This window comes from Trachurus trachurus (assembly GCF_905171665.1).
Source record: "Trachurus trachurus genome assembly, chromosome: 8".
Lineage (NCBI taxonomy): Eukaryota > Metazoa > Chordata > Actinopteri > Carangiformes > Carangidae > Trachurus > Trachurus trachurus.
Window position 1 is genome coordinate 26877524 of NC_139905.1, and position 21313 is coordinate 26898836.

Consider the following 21313-nt stretch of genomic DNA (forward strand, 5'->3'; position numbering starts at 1 on the left):
GACTGTGTCTGTACAACAAGTCTGAAAATGTAAAAAGGAAAAAAAAACAAAAAACCTATGCATTCAAAATGAGTGAGTTTCTGAGCCTGCAGCCTGCTGCACACCTCTGTACCACAAAACATAATGGGACTGTCACAGTGTCACTTAACTGTTCATGACGAATCTCAGAGGTTCGACGATCATAGTATAAACATAACATTGTTAGGTTTTCTGCACCGCAGTGCTCAAAGTGGGTTTTTATTGAAACATTTTCTTTCTAACGTGATGTTTCACAATCCCAGAGTTCATGTTTGATGAACCATCTTTCAACAAATACACCATCTACTAGAATGTATCAGTCATTTTCAATATCTTGTAAACATCATTCTTCTCCTCCATCCTCCCTCCTCCTCCTCTGCCTGTCTCCTCACAGACCATGCAAGCGGCGCGATGCCCAACAGATGAGCTGTCGCTGACTAATTGTGCCGTGGTGAGCGAGAAGGATCTGCAGTCAGGACAGTGAGTAGTCATTATGGCCCATCCATCGTTGGGTTTGTCAATACAGGCTCACGTATGTGGGCATCGCTCATTTCCCCATCTGTTCCAACACCCATGCATCTACCTGCCCACTTCATCGGCCATCATTCATCTAGATTAGAAGGTCGCAGTCAATAGCAGATGATATAAGGCTTTCAGCATGTGATTATTTTTACATTGCATTGTAATAGTGATCATTAAAGCTGCATGGAAATGCTGTAGAACACAGTGTCCCTCCCAACACGAGAAATAAAGTAGAACTGACACTAGGCAACAAAATGGCAAAAATACTTTGTAATTGAATTTAAAGGGATAGTTCAACATTTTGGCAAATTGGCCCATTGATATAATCCCTATAGTTTTAGGAGTAGGTTTGTTACCTTTAATTCCTGCTCAGAGCTACGCTACGGAGGCTAATGGAATTTCTTGGTTTACCTTATCAAACTCATCAAATACACAATCCAACAATCACCACACTATGAGATAATAACAGAACGTTACGAGACGGACCTGTTTTTGAGGTAATTTCATGCAAAGCCACTGATGCACGTTCCTGTCGGTGCAGTTTTTCACAGGAGATGACACTCATAAATGCTGATCTTAAATTACTGCAAAGCCAGCAGCTTTTACAGTGGTGGATATTTGTTGATATGCCAACTGGTTATTATAGATTTACATTCAGAAACACAGTGACTACAAGAGAAGTGAATATGATGGCAGAAAAGTAACATGGTTGTGTGACTCCCTGAGATACAGCACAACTGCTGTTACAAGAAATGAAAAAAATATTCAAGGAATTAATGACAGTGTTCAGTTTAGGGATAGTGCAACATTTTGGCAAATTGGCCCATTGCCATAATCCTTATAGTTTTAGGAATGTTTTAGGAATGTTTTTCGGCAAGCAGTCTCTGCATTTACCTCGAAAACAACTCTGTCTCGTAACGTTCCGTTATTATCTCATAGCGTGGTGAATGTGCAGGTCACAACTTGTCCATGAGAGCGTTTTGGAGTTGTTGGATTGTGTATTTGATGTGTTTGATGAGGGAAACCAAGAAATTCCATTAGCCTCTGTAGCGTGGCCTTGAGCAGCTTGCGGCTCTGCGCTGCCATTCTAAAAATAGCTTGCACCGACAATTAAAGGTAACGAACCTACTCCTAAAACTACAGGGATTATAGAAATGGGCCAATTTCCCAAAATGTTGAACTATCCCTTTAAAAACAACCCATATGTGCTTTTTGACCATATCTCTGATCAGTAAAACAGCAAACATGGTTACATTGGAGTTAGGGTTACATGTATCATTAAGTGTACATCCCTTGTGTACTCAGGGTAATTGAAACACAGCACAGAAATGGCAACACCAATGAAATCTACTCAGAAGATATGCAATAACAGAATATGAATTTATCAACTATATCTTGTATAAAAATACAGACCATGAATATTATAAAAATGGGTTTGGTTATTACATTACAATATAATCAGTGCTGTGAGACATCGTCAGTTGTACTTTCACTCTAAATCAAAGGTTATTATCCATAAAAAGCAAAAACTCGACATATTATTCCACCTTGTAGAGAGGTCTGTAATTATGTGCTCCACACTTTCATTCTTCATTCAAACAGACATGGCTTCCATGTGGATGGCCTAACAAGGAAAATGCTTTAATGCAGCTCTGATAATAACAGTTAATCTCAGTGATTAAGCATGTCGTCATTTTCAATCTGGAGTCAGTAAAGTGAAATAAAAGGTTCAACAATGCATTGTGCTGCAGTATGATACACATTCAGACGCTTCACATCTCTTTGTGTTGCTGTTGTGTGTGCTGAAGCAGGAGATGTAAAAACCATCTCAATCACCAGTGCTTTTAATCTCAGATACATTTGATTGACATTGATTTCCTAAAGATTACCCAGTATGAAGACAAGTAAACTGTAAACCTGCTTTAAAGTAGAAGCCATCAGACACGACTCAAAATAAATGTGTCATTACAGTTTACTGCCATGGCAACTGCAGCCTTGTCTTTATCAGTCAGTGCCACTTAACAGAGGTGTTGGTCTTACACTGCTGCCAATAGTTTTCACACCTGGGACTAGGTTTTCACTGGTCATTTAACCTTTTTAAAGTATTATTATAATTTTATTATAATTTCTATCATGTGATAATCCACTAAACTAGCCTATTAGCTTCTCTACCTTCAGGAAACATCACTCTTTAAAATTAAGCTATTAGTAAATATTTACCATATATAATACTGAAAAATAATGTGTTCTGCAGCATCGACATTTACAATATTTACTAATTAAAATCTCTTTTGACTAAACTCATAATAAAGTCTTTTGTTGAGCGTTGTAAGACAGAGATGCTGGTATCCTAGTAACCATCACCATCACAACGTATCAGTAATGTCTCTATGAAACTGTGCACAGTCTATGCACGATACTTTCCACAGAGAACTGACAATAAAAACCTTTGTATCTTTAATCTTGAATCTTGAATATGACCTGGAGTACAGTAACATATATCAGTGCTGAAGGGATTAAACCTGCATTACACTGCAAAAACTCAAATCTTCCCAAGAAGATTTGTCTTATTTCTTGTCAAAATGTCAAATTTCTAGTCAAAACTAAACTCTTTTCACTTAAAATAAGACTCATCACCTAAAAACTTACTTGTTTGGAGATAATTTTCATTTGTTTCAAACAGATTTTCACTTGAAATAAGTAGAAAAATCTGTCAGTGAAAGCAGGTTCTTTGTAGCCTGATGCATCAGCCGCTTACTTCATTACATTTCATATAGCGTCTGAACACGAGCCATAGGGATTCGTTTGCTTCCGGGAGGCGGTTGCTTACATTTGCTTCAACTAATCGCTGCTGCTTGGTGGTCACGTGTGCTATACACCGGTTAAGCTCATAGGTTAATCTTGAGCGCTTGAGTTCAACGTCATCGCCTTCACTTACCCGTCTGTTCGCTGATTGGTCCGTCCGCTCTGGCGGACGGAGCAAACCGAAACGCATTGCTAGTGTCCTGACTACATTGTTGAGGCAAATGAAATTTGCCGGAACCAGTAGGCGGCGCTAGCCTGGCTAGGTTCTTTGTGCTTGAAGGAAAACTTGCTCCACTAAAATATCCTTGAAAGAAGTAAAAAGTGTCTAAAAACAAGCTATTTTTTAATGTGATGAGTCTTATTTTAAGTATAATGAGATTTGTTTTGACTAGAAATTACATTTTGACTAGAAATAAGACAAATATTCTTGGTAAGATTTTGAGTTTTTGCAGTGTAATCAAAACATTTTGAGTTTTTGCAGTGTAATCAAAAAATACAATACAACTATGAAGGATGATGGAGACATGTCCAGTCCATTTTATAGTCTGTATGAAAATGACATGTAACAATCATCTGTCTCCGTCCTCTGCAGACACGTGACTGTGAAGACGACGCCCAACCACAAGTTTGTGTTTACAGTCAAGACCCACCACACCGTGGCACCTGGGAGCATCGCCTTCAGCCTGCCACAGGTACACTTACGCAAACTCTCTCTCTCACACACACACACACACACACACTGTTGGCTCAATGCTCAGTCTTTCCTAATATTTCTCTCTGTTATCTCTCTTGTAGAGGAAATGGGCCGGGCTCTCCATTGGCCAGGAGGTGGAAGGTATGATATCCTGTATTTGACGGCTGCATCAGATAATTAACTAAAGAGGAAATCATAGTCCTGTCGCTGGGATCGATTGGTCATAGGGCTACACCCCATTAGTTACTACAGAAACACCTGTCAGACTGTCACATTCCTCACAACACATATTCATTTTACTTGGAGAACAGTTCTCAAGATTAACCAACTAGTAATTGTCTGTTATTTTGAAAACAATAGCTTCAGGCAGATGCTGACAAAAGAAGGTTTTCATTCCTGTGTGGCAGCCATTGATTTTGTGAACTGAAATTATAAACGTCACTGATGGAAGAGCTGTAGCCACCTAGCTGAGATAATATTAGCTCCATGAGCTCCTTTTATTGTTTCCAGCTGACTTATATTAAGAAGCTTGTAAATTAGTCATACACTTAATGAGTACATACACATTGTACTCAAAGCAATAACTCAAAGCTGATGATCTATAAGGAGGACAATATCATAGAGATAAGGGAGAAGACTTAAAACCTCAGTATGTAGTATTGGGGTTAAACCGTGACATCCAGCATTCAGATTCTAGATTGCAGCATTCACTCAGGCCGAGGACATATGTTCGCAAACTAACCACTAACTGATAACAATATCTTTGACCAATTACTATTGGTTTTTTTTAACAAACGTGCAGACTTCCACTTGAGGACAAACATACTGGACATACGGTATGATCAGCTGTAACAACGGCGCTGCTTTAAAAAAAAAAAAAAAAGACGTGGGCCGCTGTCCCTCTCTCTTCAGCCTGGTGTTTGACTGCACTTTGTATAACAACAGTTCAACATTGAAAGATGTAGCCTAGCTGCTAATGCTAACTAGCACCGTGTGTGTGTTTAATAACCACAGAAAAAAACAAAAACAACTATGTCGATCATCCTCCGGGCACAAGCCTAGTCACAGACACTCAATAGTGCGTTTGAGCCAGGTTTGTCCGCTTTCATGTACCGTATTTAAAGATGGCGATGCAACATGGCAGCCTCCAGTGGGTGCACCCACCGCCACCTATGTATTTGTACACAACTTATTCTAAGCTACGAGACAGCTTTCATTTGTATGCAGTTGTGATTAGACTTCGGTAAATACGTATTAAGCAATATTTGATTTTTGCTAATAAAAAGCCAAATAAGCTACATAGGCTACTGTCCCTTTAAATATCATGTTAAAACCTTAACATTTTGGTTTGTATTTTTAAATAGCGTGTTTTCCCACCATAAAAATGGGTTAGAAGTTGGTTTATTGTTAATAATACACTACATTTTGAATTTTTTCTTCCTGAAATAATGTATAAACTACTGTAGATGAACACATCTTGAAATAGAAACAGGCTAAAATCTGAATTCAAACTCTTTCATACTGAGCTGAGCTCTTGTTGCTGCAGTCCCTTCAGTGTGTGAAGGGCTTTTTACATGGATACTCATGATTTCAACAGGAAGCTCTGACTGGACGGATCAGTAACTGTTACAGTAACATGCTGCCTCCTGCTGGAGCAAACATGTCTGAACCTAAATCCCCACCAGTTCATGATCACCTACCATCCTGAAATCAGCTGATACTGTTGAAAGACTGAATTTTATTCTACTTCTTCCATCTGTTACAAATAACCACTACTGCTCCAGTCCAAGAGGTTGTGTTCACTCACTGAGCTTTGTTCAGTTGTTTTTTTTTTCAATCCTCTCCTATTGTGATAACACACAACAAGCCTCTTTGTTGTAAAAGACAAACCCGTGTCTGTCCCGTCCCCTCAGTGTCCAACTACAACTTCGACAAGTCCAAGCAGTGCATTGGCGCCATGACAATCGAGATTGACTTCCTGCAAAAGAAGAGCACCGACTCCTCTCCCTATGACTCAGACAGGATGGCCGCCGAGTTCATCCAGCAGTTCAACAACCAGTCCTTCTCTGTCACCCAGCAGGTTGGTATTCACACACACACACACACACACACACACACACACAATTTTGTTGTTACTCTGTAGGATTTTTTAAATTTTTTGTAATCCTCCTGTTTCTCTGTCTTCCAGCTCGTGTTTAGTTTCTGCGACAAGCTCTTCGGCTTGATGGTGAAGGACATGGAGGCGATGGATGCCAGCATCCTCAAGGGAGAGCCGGCCACTGGAAAGAAACAGAAGGTACATGAGCTTCACACTCACTGAGATTCATCATCAAATGTGTCACTCCTCTCAAGCCTTCGATGTGGGTCATGGTCATGTTGGACTGGGAACGGGATCCAGTTCACCTTTGATATGAATCTCACTTGGATTGATTTCTGCCACCTGTGGGATTTTATTGATTGTTCTGGACACACACACGATTAAACACTAATTAATACAGTACATTAACGACAGAGAGAGGCAGTTTAGGCCTAATTGCTTTTGGGAAATGGCGCAGACTGGTGCTGTTCTATAAATCAAGACAAAGGTGTCTGACATATTGTGAAATTATATCATATATCTCACACACTGCTGCAGTTTAACAGCCTCTAGTAGAATAATCCTTTTTTAATTGAGTATAATCTTGATCCTTTCACACTACAAAATAGAGTATATAAGTGAATACAAGTGCAAAAGGCCCTCTGAATGAATGAATGAATGAATGCAGAAATGATTTCTCTGAATCTCTGAATACAAAATATGATGTGTTCAAATCAAACAATGCAAGATATGTGGAAATATAGATAAAAGTGAAAATTATGAAATAAATACAAATCTTGACCCCATTCAGAAATGCTGAAAAAAAAGACACAAACATGACTGAGAAGTCAAGTTAAGCTCCATTAGAAAATCAATGAAATACACAAACGTGTACATGAGTAAAAGTGAAAGCATGAATGCTTCAAACATGAAACTACCAAAAACTATGATAGATGTCTTTCAACAGAGAGTTTGACAGTAATTATTAAAGGAATAGTTCACCAAAAAATGAAATTCAGTCATTAGTGACTCACCCTCATGCTGATGAATACTCCGGGGTATGGAGTACAATCATGGACGGGGAAAAGACAAAGAAATGAGCTGCTAAATAATCTGTCATCCCCTTATTATTATATTTGTAATACTAACAATCATTATTATGAAGTATCCAATCATGTATGTTGTAAATGACATCTGTCTTTGTATTTGTGATTTCACTCTGCGTGTATTTTGGCCTCAGGGGCCACTGTACATTAATGTTCTGAATGATTTGTATCAAATGAGTTTTATTAGGGGGCTGAGTGAGGTTTTTCTTGATGTATTCGTACATCAAGTGACTAACACATTTGCCCATGTGTATCCTGCTGCGATGAGTTAATGAATGAGTGTAATCATGTCACTGTGTTTTCTCTGACAGATCGACAATGGACTGATGGTCGGCAACAGCCAGGTGGTTTTTGAGAAGGCAGAGAGTTCTTCCCTCACACTCGTTGGTACGTTCCCTCTCTCTCCACACAGGAAACAAACCTGACTGATGCCAGAATCTGGATTTTACTAGAAGTTAAAAATCAACGTCATAACCAGATTAAGTGTTAATTTGTAAATGCAGAGTGGAGGTAAAACAGATCCACCTCAGGACTGAGTGAGGAAAGCAGTGGAGCCATCAACCACAAATCCTTTTTTCTATGTGCTCCACAAGATGGCAGTAAGAGGACGTCACAATTTCCTCTCACAGCTCCATGTTTCTGAGAAGAGTTAAACCTCTGGCCTGTTCCCCCCCCAACATAATTCAAAGACACAAACATCCTCAAAAGACAGATTACCTGCAGAAACTCACTCTGTCCTCCTGTAGTCAGTGGGTTTAGGTTAAAGTCCCCTAAAGAGACATTTTAAAATGTGTAAAAATGGTCTGCTATGACTATTTTTCATGAATATTCATGAGTATGCAAATGCAGTGCGCGTTAGCGGGGGCAGGGGAAACGGAGGAGCGATGTCACAATGCAAGGTTTACACCAGGATTCGAACCCAAGTCTCCCTTATTCAAGGCGGCAACTATACCTCTCGGCCACGGTTATTATGATATTATTCCTGAACATCTAGCTGTACAAGTAGATCACATCACAGTGAACAACAAATGAGATGCAAAACAAATTCAACGGGATTGGTTGCTATAGGGATTCTGACGTATTAATCCCGACTGTTTGCTGAAAAACTGAATCCAACTTTTTCAGACTCTGGCTTTGAAACTGCATTTTCAAATCTAAAACTACTCAGTTGTGGCTGCATTAGCAACTTCGCTGCTGAAATGTCTTGTAACAGAACACAAACACTACATTGACATGTTAATAATTTCAAAAAGTCAATGTTTTGGTTTAGAGGGACTTTAAGTCATTGTCCAGTGTATTTCACCAGGTAAGGCAAAGACCAAGGAGGCAAGACAGACAATCATCAACCCAGACTGGAACTTTGAGAAGATGGGAATCGGAGGTCTGGACAAGGAATTCTCTGACATTTTCCGCAGAGCCTTTGCTTCCCGAGTCTTCCCTCCTGACATCGTGGAACAGATGGGTGAGAAACCGTCTCTATCCTCACTGACTGCTGTCACATTCCAACTACTGTACGCTGCCCTCAATTTTTCACCAACATTTTATTGGATGATGAGCCAATTTGTCTCTGTATTAAATCTATTCATGGACTTTAACATTTTTTTTTAAAGTGTAAAATATGGGACCTTTAAACTATTTGAATTATAATTGTAGTAAAAAAAATGTATTTTATTGATCAGACACTATTTGGATTACTTCTCCTTGCATGTAGTTTTAGTTGTGTATAATGTTATACCCTGCAGTAGCAAAATCTAATATGCAATAAAACCAGGGAGGAAACACACACACACAAACAATAACATATTTTCATTGGTTTTATGATTCATTTTATTAATGCAGCTTCTTCTCCCTCTGGCTCTGAACACATAAAACTATTTTATAACATTCATTTATCTTTTTTTCTCTTCGCACTGTTTAAATTTTTTTTTTTATCTCTTCTCCTGCTCTGCCCTCTGACTTGCTCCTTATGTCTTCCATCCATCCTTTCTAATTCATCCTGCTCTCCTGTACTTCCTTTCTTCCAGGCTGTAAGCACGTGAAGGGCATCATGCTCTTCGGCCCCCCAGGTTGTGGTAAAACACTGATGGCCAGGCAGATTGGAAAGATGCTCAACTCTCGTGAGCCGAAGATCGTCAACGGTCCAGAGATCCTCAACAAGTACGTGGGAGAGTCTGAGGCCAACATCCGCAAACTGTTCGCCGAGGCAGAGGATGAGCAGAAGAGGGTAAGGGAAGCTCACTGGGTTTAACCTTCATCTTGTGTTAGCTTTCTACTGCCATCTATGGTGTTCGGGTCAATTTTGACCCGTGTTTTAAATCAGCTGTAAAATACACTAAAAACATTTTTTTTCATCAAATTTGTTTTTCTTCTCTTGGTTACATTGTTAGGCTTCTTTATCCATGAAATTATTGGTTTTAATATTTTTTGGTGTGGGTCCCTGGGCATTTTTTTGGCTTGGCTTCAATTGAACCTTCCTCTTGTCAGCTTTCTGCTACCATCTCTTGGGTTAGGGTCAGTTTTGACCCGAGTCTTAAATCAGCTGTAAAACACACTAAAACAATTATTCATCATCCCATTTTTTCTCATCTCTTGGTTATGTTGTTAGGCTTCCTTATCCATGAAAAGGTTGGTTTTGCACTTATGATTTCAGTTTTAACTCTCATTATTGTTTTTATAGTTATAACCGGGTCAAAATTGACCCTAACACCACAAATTACATCATTTTAACCAGAGCATTTTAGAATTTTGTGGAATTTTTTTTTGTTTGTTTTATTTTGTTTAAATTGAGGTCCCTGACAAAGTCAAAAAGCCTTGATGCTATAAACAAATTTAGGTACTTGTATACATTTAAAACCTAAAAACGGGTCAAGAGAAACACAAGTGAAAGGTTAAATCAATAATAATAGTATTTAAAAAAAAACTTAATTCATCATTTTAAAATGCTACCTGTCTCCAGCTGGGAGCCAACAGCGGCCTGCACATCATCATCTTTGATGAGCTGGACGCCATCTGCAAGCAGAGAGGCACGGGCGCCAGCAGCACGGGCGTGCACGACACCGTGGTCAACCAGCTTCTCTCCAAGATCGACGGCGTGGAGCAGCTCAACAACATCCTGGTCATCGGTGAGCAGCATCACATCCACTGTTGGTTGTAGGCAACAAAGCCTGATATGTAGAGGGAGGAGTCCAGAGGACCTGACAGTGGACATGACAGGAAAAAAAGATGTGTCCTGTCCTGGCTGTAGAAGACAAAATATTCTTGTAGGAGTGTCTCATGTATGAGGCCAGTCGTTTTCAATTATATGTGGACATTTTAATCTTTTTCTCAACAATGTCTTATGATTCCTGTATTATACATTTGAAACATTTTATTACATAATTGATTCACACCTGTGATGTTCTCTATCTGTGATACCTTCAACTGCACCTCTGTATCCCATTGGAGCTTAGTTTCTATTATTGCATACACAGATGTCACTGTGACAGGTTCTATCCCATAATTCCTCTTCTTCCCGTCCTCTTTTTCTCTCTCTTCTCAGGCATGACCAACAGACCTGACCTGATAGACGACGCCCTCATGAGGCCTGGCAGGTTTGAGGTCAAGATGGAAATCAGTGAGTATTTCAATAAAACTCTCTCTCTGTTCAGCTCCCACTTTATTTATTGAGGTAATAATAATAAACTTTATTTATAAAGCACTTATCAAACAAAAGTACAAAGTGCTTAACAGAGAAAAATGAGGATCACAGTTAAAACAAGAGAGTGTTTACACACACAGTTAAAACAAGAAGATAAAATCACAGAGGATAAAATAACAAAAAATAAAATGACAATAAAACTAGCAGGGCTGGTTAGAGGAAATAAAGATAAAACACAGGAAATCAGATAAAATCAGGAAAAGCTAAACGAAAGAGATGTATTTTAAGTAAAGATGTAAAGACGATAAAATAGAATAGAATAGAATAGGAACTTTATATATCTGTTCCAAATAAAAACAGAAATTTGTCTTTTAAAACATCTCCATGAGACATTAAAAACACAATTAAAATCCACACAAAAACACACACATCACAACAGGTAAAAACAGTATACGTCTTTAGTTCCTTTCCACACCTGTTCACCCTTGGCTTCCTGGTCCTTTCACCCCCAGGTCTGCCTGATGAGAAGGGCCGTGTCCAGATCCTGACCATCCACACCAACAAGATGCGGAGCTTCAATCTTCTGGCCGGGGACGTCAATATCAAGGAGCTGGCGACCGAGACCAAGAATTACAGCGGTGCCGAGCTGGAGGGGCTGGTCAGGGCCGCTCAGTCCACCGCCATGAACCGACACATCAAGGTCAGTCAGCGGGCATTTACAGTAATCAAGCTGACAGGTTGTCACTCTCATCCCTCAGGTGAACTAACAGACTCTGAGCAACTGTAGACTTCATATTTACACCCAAAAGCATGATGGGAACTGTGGTGGTAAATTTTCTAAGTTTGAATTTGAATTTATGTAATCAGGATGAATCATCTCATTTTCAAGGGGGTCCTTCCACAAAATGATACAAATAATACAAAGTTATAGTAATACAAAAATTACTTACACACACACACACACACACACACACACACACACACACACACACACACACACACACACACACACACACACACACACACACACACACACACACACACACACACACACACACACACAGGCTCTCCTAAACTCAGCTAGTCCACAGACAGCCTACAAACTACATTTCTATCACTCACAAATATATATTTACATGTATTATACTTAAAACATTTTTACAGTAGTCTTTCTTATTTTCTTTGGTAACATTTTACAATAAGGGTCCCTTAATTAACGTTAGTTAGTACATTATTAAGCATTAATATATAAACTAATGTGTTAATTAAAGCAGAAGTAAGCGATCCGGTCGTTTTGGGTAATGCTGCGTTCCAGGCAGGCTTTTGAACCCGTAAATTACAGCTTCAAGTCACAACTTACGACTTTGTAGCGTTCCAGGCAACCCGCAACTCGCGTTTCTCCGACCTGTTTTACCTGTGAAAGTCACTATAACGGCCACTCGTAACTTCCGACCCGTGAACTCGTACCAGATTGAACTGGTACGACTTCACAGGTCGGAAAAACACGAGTTACGAGTTGCCTTGAACGCACCATAACAGTCCTCGTCCCTACGTCACCACATTCAGGCGCATCCCTTGGCTGCACACACAGCCCTTCATGCCGTTCTCTCTCCTCACTGGATAAAAACTGTAGGATACGAGAAATGTTTTCTCCTCGGCTCAGAGCAGAGCAGAGTGACTGACAGACCCGTGTTTCGGTCCAAATACTCTATGTAAGTGATTGCTGTCGGAAGATATAACTATTTAAGACTTATATTAACACAAAAATATCGCTTACTTCTGCTTTAATGCTGAGTAATGCATACACAATGATAACTAATTACATTATACAACTTTTATTATTACTTAAAATGTATTAAAATTTGAGTAGTAAACATTAATTAACTGCTTAATAATAGGCTACTGTGTTTCCTAATCCTAAGTAATACATAATAATGCTTGTTAATATATCTGTAAACAGTTAATTAATGCTTAATAATGTACTAACTAACGTTAATTAAGGGACCTTTATTGTAAAGTGTTACCACTTTGGGTAGTAAACATTAATTAACTGCTTACTAGGCTACATTAATTAATGTGTTTCCTAATCCTAGGTAATACATAATAATGATTGTTAATATACAGTATATGTAAACAGTTAATTAATGCTTAATAATGTACTAACTAATGTTAATTAAGGGACACTTATTGTAAAGTGTTACCCTAAAAGTTAGTTAATAAATGATTAAGTAATAATAAAAGTTGAATGTAAAATGTATACTGTCATATATATGCCACTGTTAGAATAACAAAGTTGACTGAATGGGGGGAGATGTTGATGTCAGACATGTTTTATATGTACATAGGGCAGAGACAGGTGAACTGTTGTCTCGACGTTGTTGTGAAAAAGCTGTATGTGTCCCCCCCAGGCTACATCCACAGTGGAGGTGGACATGGAGAGGGCGGAGAAGCTGCAGGTCACCAGAGATGACTTCATGGGCTCCCTCAACAACGACATAAAACCTGTACGTACCTGTTTGCTTTGTTCCCAACTGCAGAACGCAGTGTAATCCCATCATACTAACACTTCCTCTTGGTCTTCTCCAGGCGTTTGGTACGAACCAGGAGGACTACGCCAGCTACATCATGAACGGCATCATCAAATGGGGCGACCCCGTCACCCACGTCCTGGATGACGGAGAGCTGCTGGTGCAGCAGACCAAGAACAGCGACCGCACACCCCTGGTGGCCGTGTTGTTGGAGGGTGAGATCTCACAATCACTTTCACCACTCAGCTCTGAAATGTTGTAAATGATTTGTGCTTAATTTCCTTGAAGGGGACATGTTATGGAAATATCACTTTTTGAAGGCTCTTTAACATATATTTAGGTGTTTGTCTTGACTTCCGGCCCCAAAATGTGAGAACTGACAAATAGATCTGTAATTTTCAGGTTCCCTACACTGCAAAAACTCAAAATCTTTCCAAGAATATTTGTCATATTTCTTGTCAAAATGTCTCATTTCTAGTCAAAACAAATCTCTTTCCACTGAAAATATGAGTCATCACCTAAAAATTAACTTGTTTTTAGATAATTTCACTTGTTTCAAACAAATTTTCAGTTGAACTAAGCAGAAAAATCTGCCAGTGAAAGCAAGTTTTTTTGTGCTTGTAATAAGGAAGAAAAACTTATCAGATTTATCTACTTATTTCAAGTAAAAATATGCTTGAAAGAAGTAAAACGTGTCTAACAACAAGATACTTTTTATGTGATGAGTCTTATTTTAAGTATAATGAGATTTGTTTTGACTAGAAATAAGACAAATATTCTTGGTAAGATTGAGTTTTTGCAGTGTAGGTTGAAATCCACGTGGTTTTACGAGCTGTTCCCTCAGTTGTCTTCCAGTGATGTAACTAGGTTTTGAATTTGACTAACCCCACCCCTACCTGTTGGTACCAGTAGAAGTAGAAGGCAAGTAGTGGTTCATTTGCATTTAAAGGGACAGACACTGAAACCAGCCGTTCTGAACAGGGCTGTTTTGAGAGGATGAAAAGAGCTGTGATGTTTGATCCTTGGGGTATTTTGACCAAAGTATGTCACAGACATGTCTTTAAGACACCTGGGGACTATTTTAATTTGTGGAAAAGGGACATAATATGTCTCCTTTAATGATAAAGCAGCTGCATGTAGACTAACACAGACACGTGCAGATGGTTACTTGCTCCTCTCCCTTTCTCTCAACACACACACAAACAGGTCCACCCCACAGTGGAAAAACAGCGTTGGCAGCTAAGATTTCAGAGGACTCACAGTTCCCATTCATTAAGATCTGCTCTCCAGACAAGATGATTGGACACTCAGAGATCTCCAAGTGCCAGGCAATCAAAAAGGTAAGTGCTGTGACAGGGTTTTAACCCTCCCAGTACGTTCACAACAAAGCCTTCTGGAGCTCTTTTATTTGTTTTTATTTAATGGCTGCCTCTCCCTTTCACCGCTCCAGTTTTTCCTGTCCATTAATCCTCATTCTTTCCTTCCCCTCCCTTCGTCCTTCCTCAGGTCTTCGATGACGCCTATAAGTCGCAGCTCAGCTGTGTGGTGGTGGACGATATCGAGCGTCTGCTGGACTACGTCCCCATTGGTCCTCGTTTCTCCAACTTGGTCCTTCAGGCTCTGCTGGTGCTGCTGAAGAAAGCTCCACCCAAGGTCAGACCTCAATAGATACTGGTGGTACTACACTGTTGTTTAGTTTAGTTGGTTTAGTGAGTTTATTTCAGGCTTTAACTTGTGTAATCAAGTACACACATAGATAAACAACAATATATACACACATGATTTAAACATAAATAAATAAGAAAAAAAGAAAACTTTCGCCTCAAGTTAAAAATCTCAAACAAATGTACCTTGACCAAAAACGTGTAGGCTGAAGCTACAGCTTATTTTGCCTACCCTTCTTACATTAACAGTTTCAGCTCATTTTAGAAGTTGCGAAAGAACAAAATAGTTGTCAACAAATCCAACAATTAAATGATTATCTACCAACAGTTGTTGTCTTTGCATTCAAATTGCCCCTTTGTCCTATAGCTTCATTTAAAATAACATAGAAGACACAGCTTAATTTCAGTGGTCATACGCAAAAAAAATCCAAGAAGCACTGCACGGATCTACTAAGAGAAGTCGCGCTAAATTGCGTGCTCCTAGTAAAATTTTGTGTATTTGGTTAGCGCACGCAAAATTATCTACTGAGTGTAACCCGCTAAATGACAACACGCACAAACCGCAGTATTTAAATGAGTGTTTTGCATGTGGTAATCGTTTCCGCCATGGAGAGTGTGGACAGAGAGCTGGGTGACCACAAACGCAGAATGAAAATTTTATCCGATAGATAAGATTATAAACATATTGTCGAGCTGCAGCAGAAGAAACAAGGGAGATTCTAGCCTATATGCGGTTGATAAAACAAGAAAAACCTCCAGTAGTAACCGCAAAGCTGTGCCAGTTAAGACTTGCCTTTCAAACGTACTAAATAAAGACACAAAAACTGTCACCGCAATCTGTTTCAGGTTTGGTACTGTAAATCATATTGCGTGCGCTAAATAAATCTATTTGCATCTACTCTACAGTACAATATTTTGCACGTTCTGGCAGAAACGCCCATATTTGCATATTCATTCAGACAAACACGCTAAATTGCATGTGCAATCAATTTTGCACACGTTTTTATACACACAATCCCTTAGTAGATCCACCAGCCCCAGATGTGTAACAATCTGTTGCTGAAATCAGTCCTCAGAAAGTCCTTTATCAAGCACGATGCATATATATTTCAAGGACAAATAAAGAGCAGACTGTGTGGGGGAGGTGGAAATTAACAGATGAACTGATGCATTGTTGGTTTTGGAAAATATAGAGGCAAAGCAACAGTTTAGCATGATGGGAAATGTGGTGACTTTCTCTCCTACAGAGAGTTAGATATAAGATTTACTGCTGTAACAAGTAAATGAATCAAGGTCGACTCCTCTGACAAATATCAAATAATATATTTATCTACTCATTACATTATTCACAGGACGATTAACCTTCACTCATCAGGGCAAATGACTGGAGACTGTGTTGTGTGTTTAGGGCCGGAAGCTGCTCATCATCGGCACCACCAGCAGGAAGGACGTTCTGCAGGAGATGGAGATGCTGGACGCCTTCAGCACCACCATCCACATCCCCAACATCTCCACCGGGGAGCAGCTGGTCGACGCCTTAGAGGTTCAAACACACACACACACACACACATACACACAATCACAGGTGCTCATTAGCATTTAGCTCGACATACCATACACATGTGGATGCTTAAAGGTAGAGATGCACCAACACAAGGACACACACACACAGATGGATGCGATGAATTATACATCGCCAGCCTCCATCCTCGAGAATACATTAATGCGCGAACACAGCCTTGGAAAACTATTCACAAGAGCTACGACTGAGAATCTGTGAAGATGCTTAAATGTAATTAGCAGGGTGTTTTTATTGGCACTCTTTCTTTATTTCTGAGGTTTTTGAAGATTGGCATTAGAAATCCTCACCACTCTGATGTGTCTGTTGTTGATGTTGTTGTTGTTGTCGTCGTCGTTGCAGCTGCTGGGGAGCTTCACAGATAAGGAGCGCACCAACATCGCACAGCAGCTCAAAGGGAAGCGAGTCTGGATCGGCATCAAGAAGCTCCTCGTGCTCATTGAGATGTCACTGCAGGTACAGACCATCTACCATGGCAGTGATTAATGCTAACACTTTCAGTCAACTGCTGTAGCCTATGTGTTTGGATCAAAGACAAGATAAAATGGGTCATTTTTTTGGACAAAAAGGATAAAAACTACATTTTACCAATAGCTGATTGCCCTAACTACTCTTTTTTCTACTATTGTTTACTGCATGTGTTTCCACTGTGTTAAAAGAAAGAAAAGAAATTTCAATTGATACAGTACAATATAATACAATTCAATCAGATCATTTTGATTTTTAAGTTTCTGAGTAGGCTATGTGATGATTCAATTTCTTTCAGGGACACAATGTCTCATATTTGTTGTATCCACTGGTTGCTATAGCATAAACCATGGGACGTTACTGTTCCCAGCCAAGAAATTCATACGTTTTCATAAAACCATTATTACTAGGGCTGAGTATTGCGACTTATGTCCCCCAATTTCAGGTCACAAGACCCTGATTTAATTTCTGATTCAGTTCAATACTGCACAGTTAGAGATATTTCAGTTCCAACAGTCATTTTGCTTGGATATGAATGAGATTCCCAGAGAACCAGTTATTCCTCTAACCTGGTCCATTGTTAAATCCTAAATCTTAATACTGTTGAACTGTTCATGAAGTGATCTTCTAATCAATCTATAAAATCATTTGATAACCAAAGGAACAATATAGGCCTACATATATCTTGGGCCTGATCTTATGGGCTAAACTACTGCACTATATTGAAAATAGTTTAGATGGGAGATGAATAAATATTTATCTAATCTAAACTTTATATGAGAACAAGCTTTTAAAGAAGAGTGTTCAGTCAGGTCAATGTTATGGTCTGTCCCCACCCACTCTGTATGTCCAATCAGCACGCGAGCTGTTGAGACACAAGGTTGTAATAAGATCATAATTTATCTGAATATCATCATGCTGTATTTTCTTGTTGTGAATTTGAGCACAAGATTCTTTCCCACGTCTGTGCAATAAAAAATCAGTTTTTTGGTTTAGCTTAGCACCGAGACTGGAAAACCTGCTCACTTGGCTTTGCCCTAAGGAAACAGAATCTCCCTGTCAACACCTCCTCAGTTCAGACTGACTTCAGCTGAACTGACTGCACATGTGAGGAATGTTGGATTCACGTGTCAGTGATTTTGACCGTTGCAATTCAGTCTGGCTTCATCTTAAAGAAAGAACTAAAGGGATTCGGCCAAATTTATATTGGCACCAACTATAATTGCTGGGAGATTGGTGGTGTGACCGTTGGCTCCACATTGACTCATGCCGATTATTTTTACTACCATTTAGTCTACTGTCAACAAACTGTTCACTGTGCTTTCTGCTTCTGTTTCTAGATGGACCAGGACTACAGAGTGACCAAGTTCCTGTCTCTGCTCAGAGACGAGGGAGCGTGAGTACAAAACCGCAGCACCAATTAACTGTCATTTCATTTTCATGGCTTGTAGGCAGTCTCCCTCTGTTTAAACTCTTCTTTTATTCTTTCATCTCCTTCCCTTTTTATGTTTCTCCATTATCCTGTCAGCTTGTTTTCTTTACACCATCGTGAGTCAAAGATGGCTCAGTTACAACACAGAAAAAAAAAAACATGATTGATTCTGAAAGCTCCAGTCTTGTATTCCCACACCACACACACACACAGAGGGGATATTCCCATTTTCCTAACAGAAAAGTACAGAAAAAGGCTAATAATCAGTGACCTCTTCTCATCCAGCACTGACTTTAATGGCTTTATTTTGCCATCCCCAGGTTGAATGAAGGAGATCAAATCAGAATTTAAGGCATGCTTCGCTCTCACTATGCACTGGTAAGGTCAACAACAAATCAATGATTTAGACTAGTGCCTGAAGGCTAAAAAGAATAATAGCTGTAGCTTGCTAGTTAGCTAGTAGATTTTCCTTTTGAAAAGGATTTGAGTGATTTTGTTGGTGTTGTAGTGTGTATAATTTATTTTAATTATGAAACATTTACATTTATTGTACAAGTTTGTCATTTTGCACAGGTAATGCTTTACTTGTTTAAAAGCCGAAGACACAAAAATCTGGTCCTGTCTAGCAGATATGACAATGGTAAATGGTAAAAGAGATGTTACCTAGCATTAGCTACCTGTCATAAATCCACCTAAGATAGACTATATCAGCAAAAGAGTAAACACTGAGCACATACTTGCCCTCATGGTTACCATTATTGTTATCATTCATCATCTTTTGAACCATTGATTTATTTAATTAATCTTCCCCATCATCTTTATTTAACAGCCCCAGTCTATCTTATGACACTGCATTACGTATCATGTGTATTAATTTTTCTCTATCTGGAGTTGCCAGAGGTGGGTTCCCCCAGCACTCTGTAAATTCAAACTCATTCTAGTTATGAGCTAATTAGCAAAGTAAAGCTTTCCCAGGCCAGCCAAGTGACATAGTCATTCCAGCGTGTCCTGGGTCTTCCTCGGGGTCTCCTCCCGGTGGGACATGCCACTGCTCCTCTCGATGTGGAGGAGCAGCAGCTCTACTCCAAGCTCCTCCCGGGTGACAGAGCTCCTCACCCTATCTCTAAGGGAGTGCCTCGCCCCCCTCCGGAGGAAACTAATTTCGGCCGCTTGTATCCAGGATTTTGTTCTTTCGGTCAAGTACATGACCATGGGTGAGGGTAGGATCGTAGATTGAGCAGTAAATCGAGAGCTTTGCCTTTCGGCTCAGCTCCTTCTTCACCACGACAGACCGATACAACGACTGCATTACTGCGGCCGCTGCACTGATCTGCCTGTCAATCTCGCGCTCCATCCTTCCATCACTCGTGAACAAGGCCCCAAGATACTTGAACTCCTCCACTTAAGGCAGGAACTCTCCCCCGACCTTGAGGGCAAGCCACCTTTTTCCAGTCGAGAACCATGGCCTTGGATTTGGAGGTTCTGATTCTCACCCCAGCTGCTTCACACTCGGCTGAAAACCTCCCCAGTTCATGCTGGAGGTCCTGGCTTGAGGGAAGCCAACAAGACAACATCATCTGCGAAAAGCAGAGATGAAATCCAGTGGCTACTGAACCGGACCCCCTCGGGACGAAAACCGCATTGTTCCTCCTGAATCTGAGGTTCGACTGTTGGTCAAATTCTCCTCTCCAGTACCTGGAATAGACTTTCCCAGGGAGACTGAGGAGTGTGATCCCCCCATAGTTGGAACACACCCTCCAGTCCCCCTTTTTGAATAGAGGGACCACCACCTCGGTCTGCCAGTCCAGAGGCACTGTCCCCAACTGCCACATGATGCTGCAGAGGTGTGTCAGCCACAACAGCCCCACAACATCCAGAGACTTGAGGTACTCAGGGTGGATCTCATCCACCCCCGGTGCCTTGCCACTGAGGAGCTTCTGAACTACCTCAGTGACTTCAGCTTGAGTGATGAACGAGTCAACCACTGAGTCCTCAGCCTCTGCTTACTCTACAGAGGACGTGTCAGTGGGATTGAGGAGATCTTCAAAGTATTCCTTCTACTGCCCGACATGTCCCCAGTCGAGGTCAACAGCTCCCCACCTCCACTGTAAACAGTGTTGTTGGAGCACTGCTTCCCCCTCCTGAGGCGCCGGATGGTTTGCCAAAATTTCTTCGAGGCCTTCGTAGTCCTCCTCCATGGCCTCCCCAAACTTTTCCCAGAATTAAGTTTTTGCTTCTGCAACCGCCCGAGCTGCTGCACGCTTGGCCTGCCGGTACCCGTCAGCTACCTCCAGAGTCCCTTGAGCCAACCAGGCTCGGTGGGACTACTTCTGCAGCTTGACGGCATCCCTTACTTCCGGTGTCTACCACTGGGTTCGTAGATTGCCGCCACGGTAGGCACCGGAGACTTTACAGCCACAGCTTCGAACAGCTGCGTCAACAATGGACGTGGAGAACATGGACCACTCCAGCCTCCCTCGGGATCTGGTCAAAGCTCTCCCGGAGGTGGGAGTTGAAGACCTCCCTGACAGAGGGTTCCGCCAGGCATTCCCAACAGACCCTCACAGTACGTTTGGGTCTGCCAAGTCTGTCCAGTTTCCTCCCCTGCCAGCGGATCCAACTCACCACCAGGTGGTGATCAGTTGACAGCTCAGCCCCTCTCTTCACCCGAGTGTCCAAGACACGACCACAAAGTCAATCATTGACCTCTGGCCTTGGGTGTCCTGGTGCCATGTGCACTTATGGACACCCTTATGCTCAAACATGGTGTTCGTTATGGACAA

General features: G+C 40.6%; 1 protein-coding gene across 1 annotated transcript; it reads left to right on the forward strand.

The window, feature by feature from the left end:
- Positions 1 to 415: 415 nt before the first annotated feature.
- nsfa (N-ethylmaleimide-sensitive factor a) lies at positions 416 to 18881 on the forward strand (the record flags this gene model as incomplete). Its single annotated transcript, XM_083977448.1, has 19 exons — positions 416 to 498; positions 3938 to 4037; positions 4141 to 4180; positions 5953 to 6119; positions 6228 to 6335; positions 7534 to 7609; positions 8529 to 8684; positions 9247 to 9446; positions 10179 to 10344; positions 10761 to 10835; positions 11372 to 11559; positions 13268 to 13363; positions 13446 to 13602; positions 14594 to 14727; positions 14894 to 15040; positions 16460 to 16594; positions 16973 to 17086; positions 18439 to 18494; positions 18851 to 18881. The coding sequence occupies 19 exons, from the start codon at positions 416 to 418 to the stop codon at positions 18879 to 18881; spliced, it is 2229 nt and encodes a 742-aa protein (XP_083833574.1).
- Positions 18882 to 21313: the final 2432 nt, after the last annotated feature.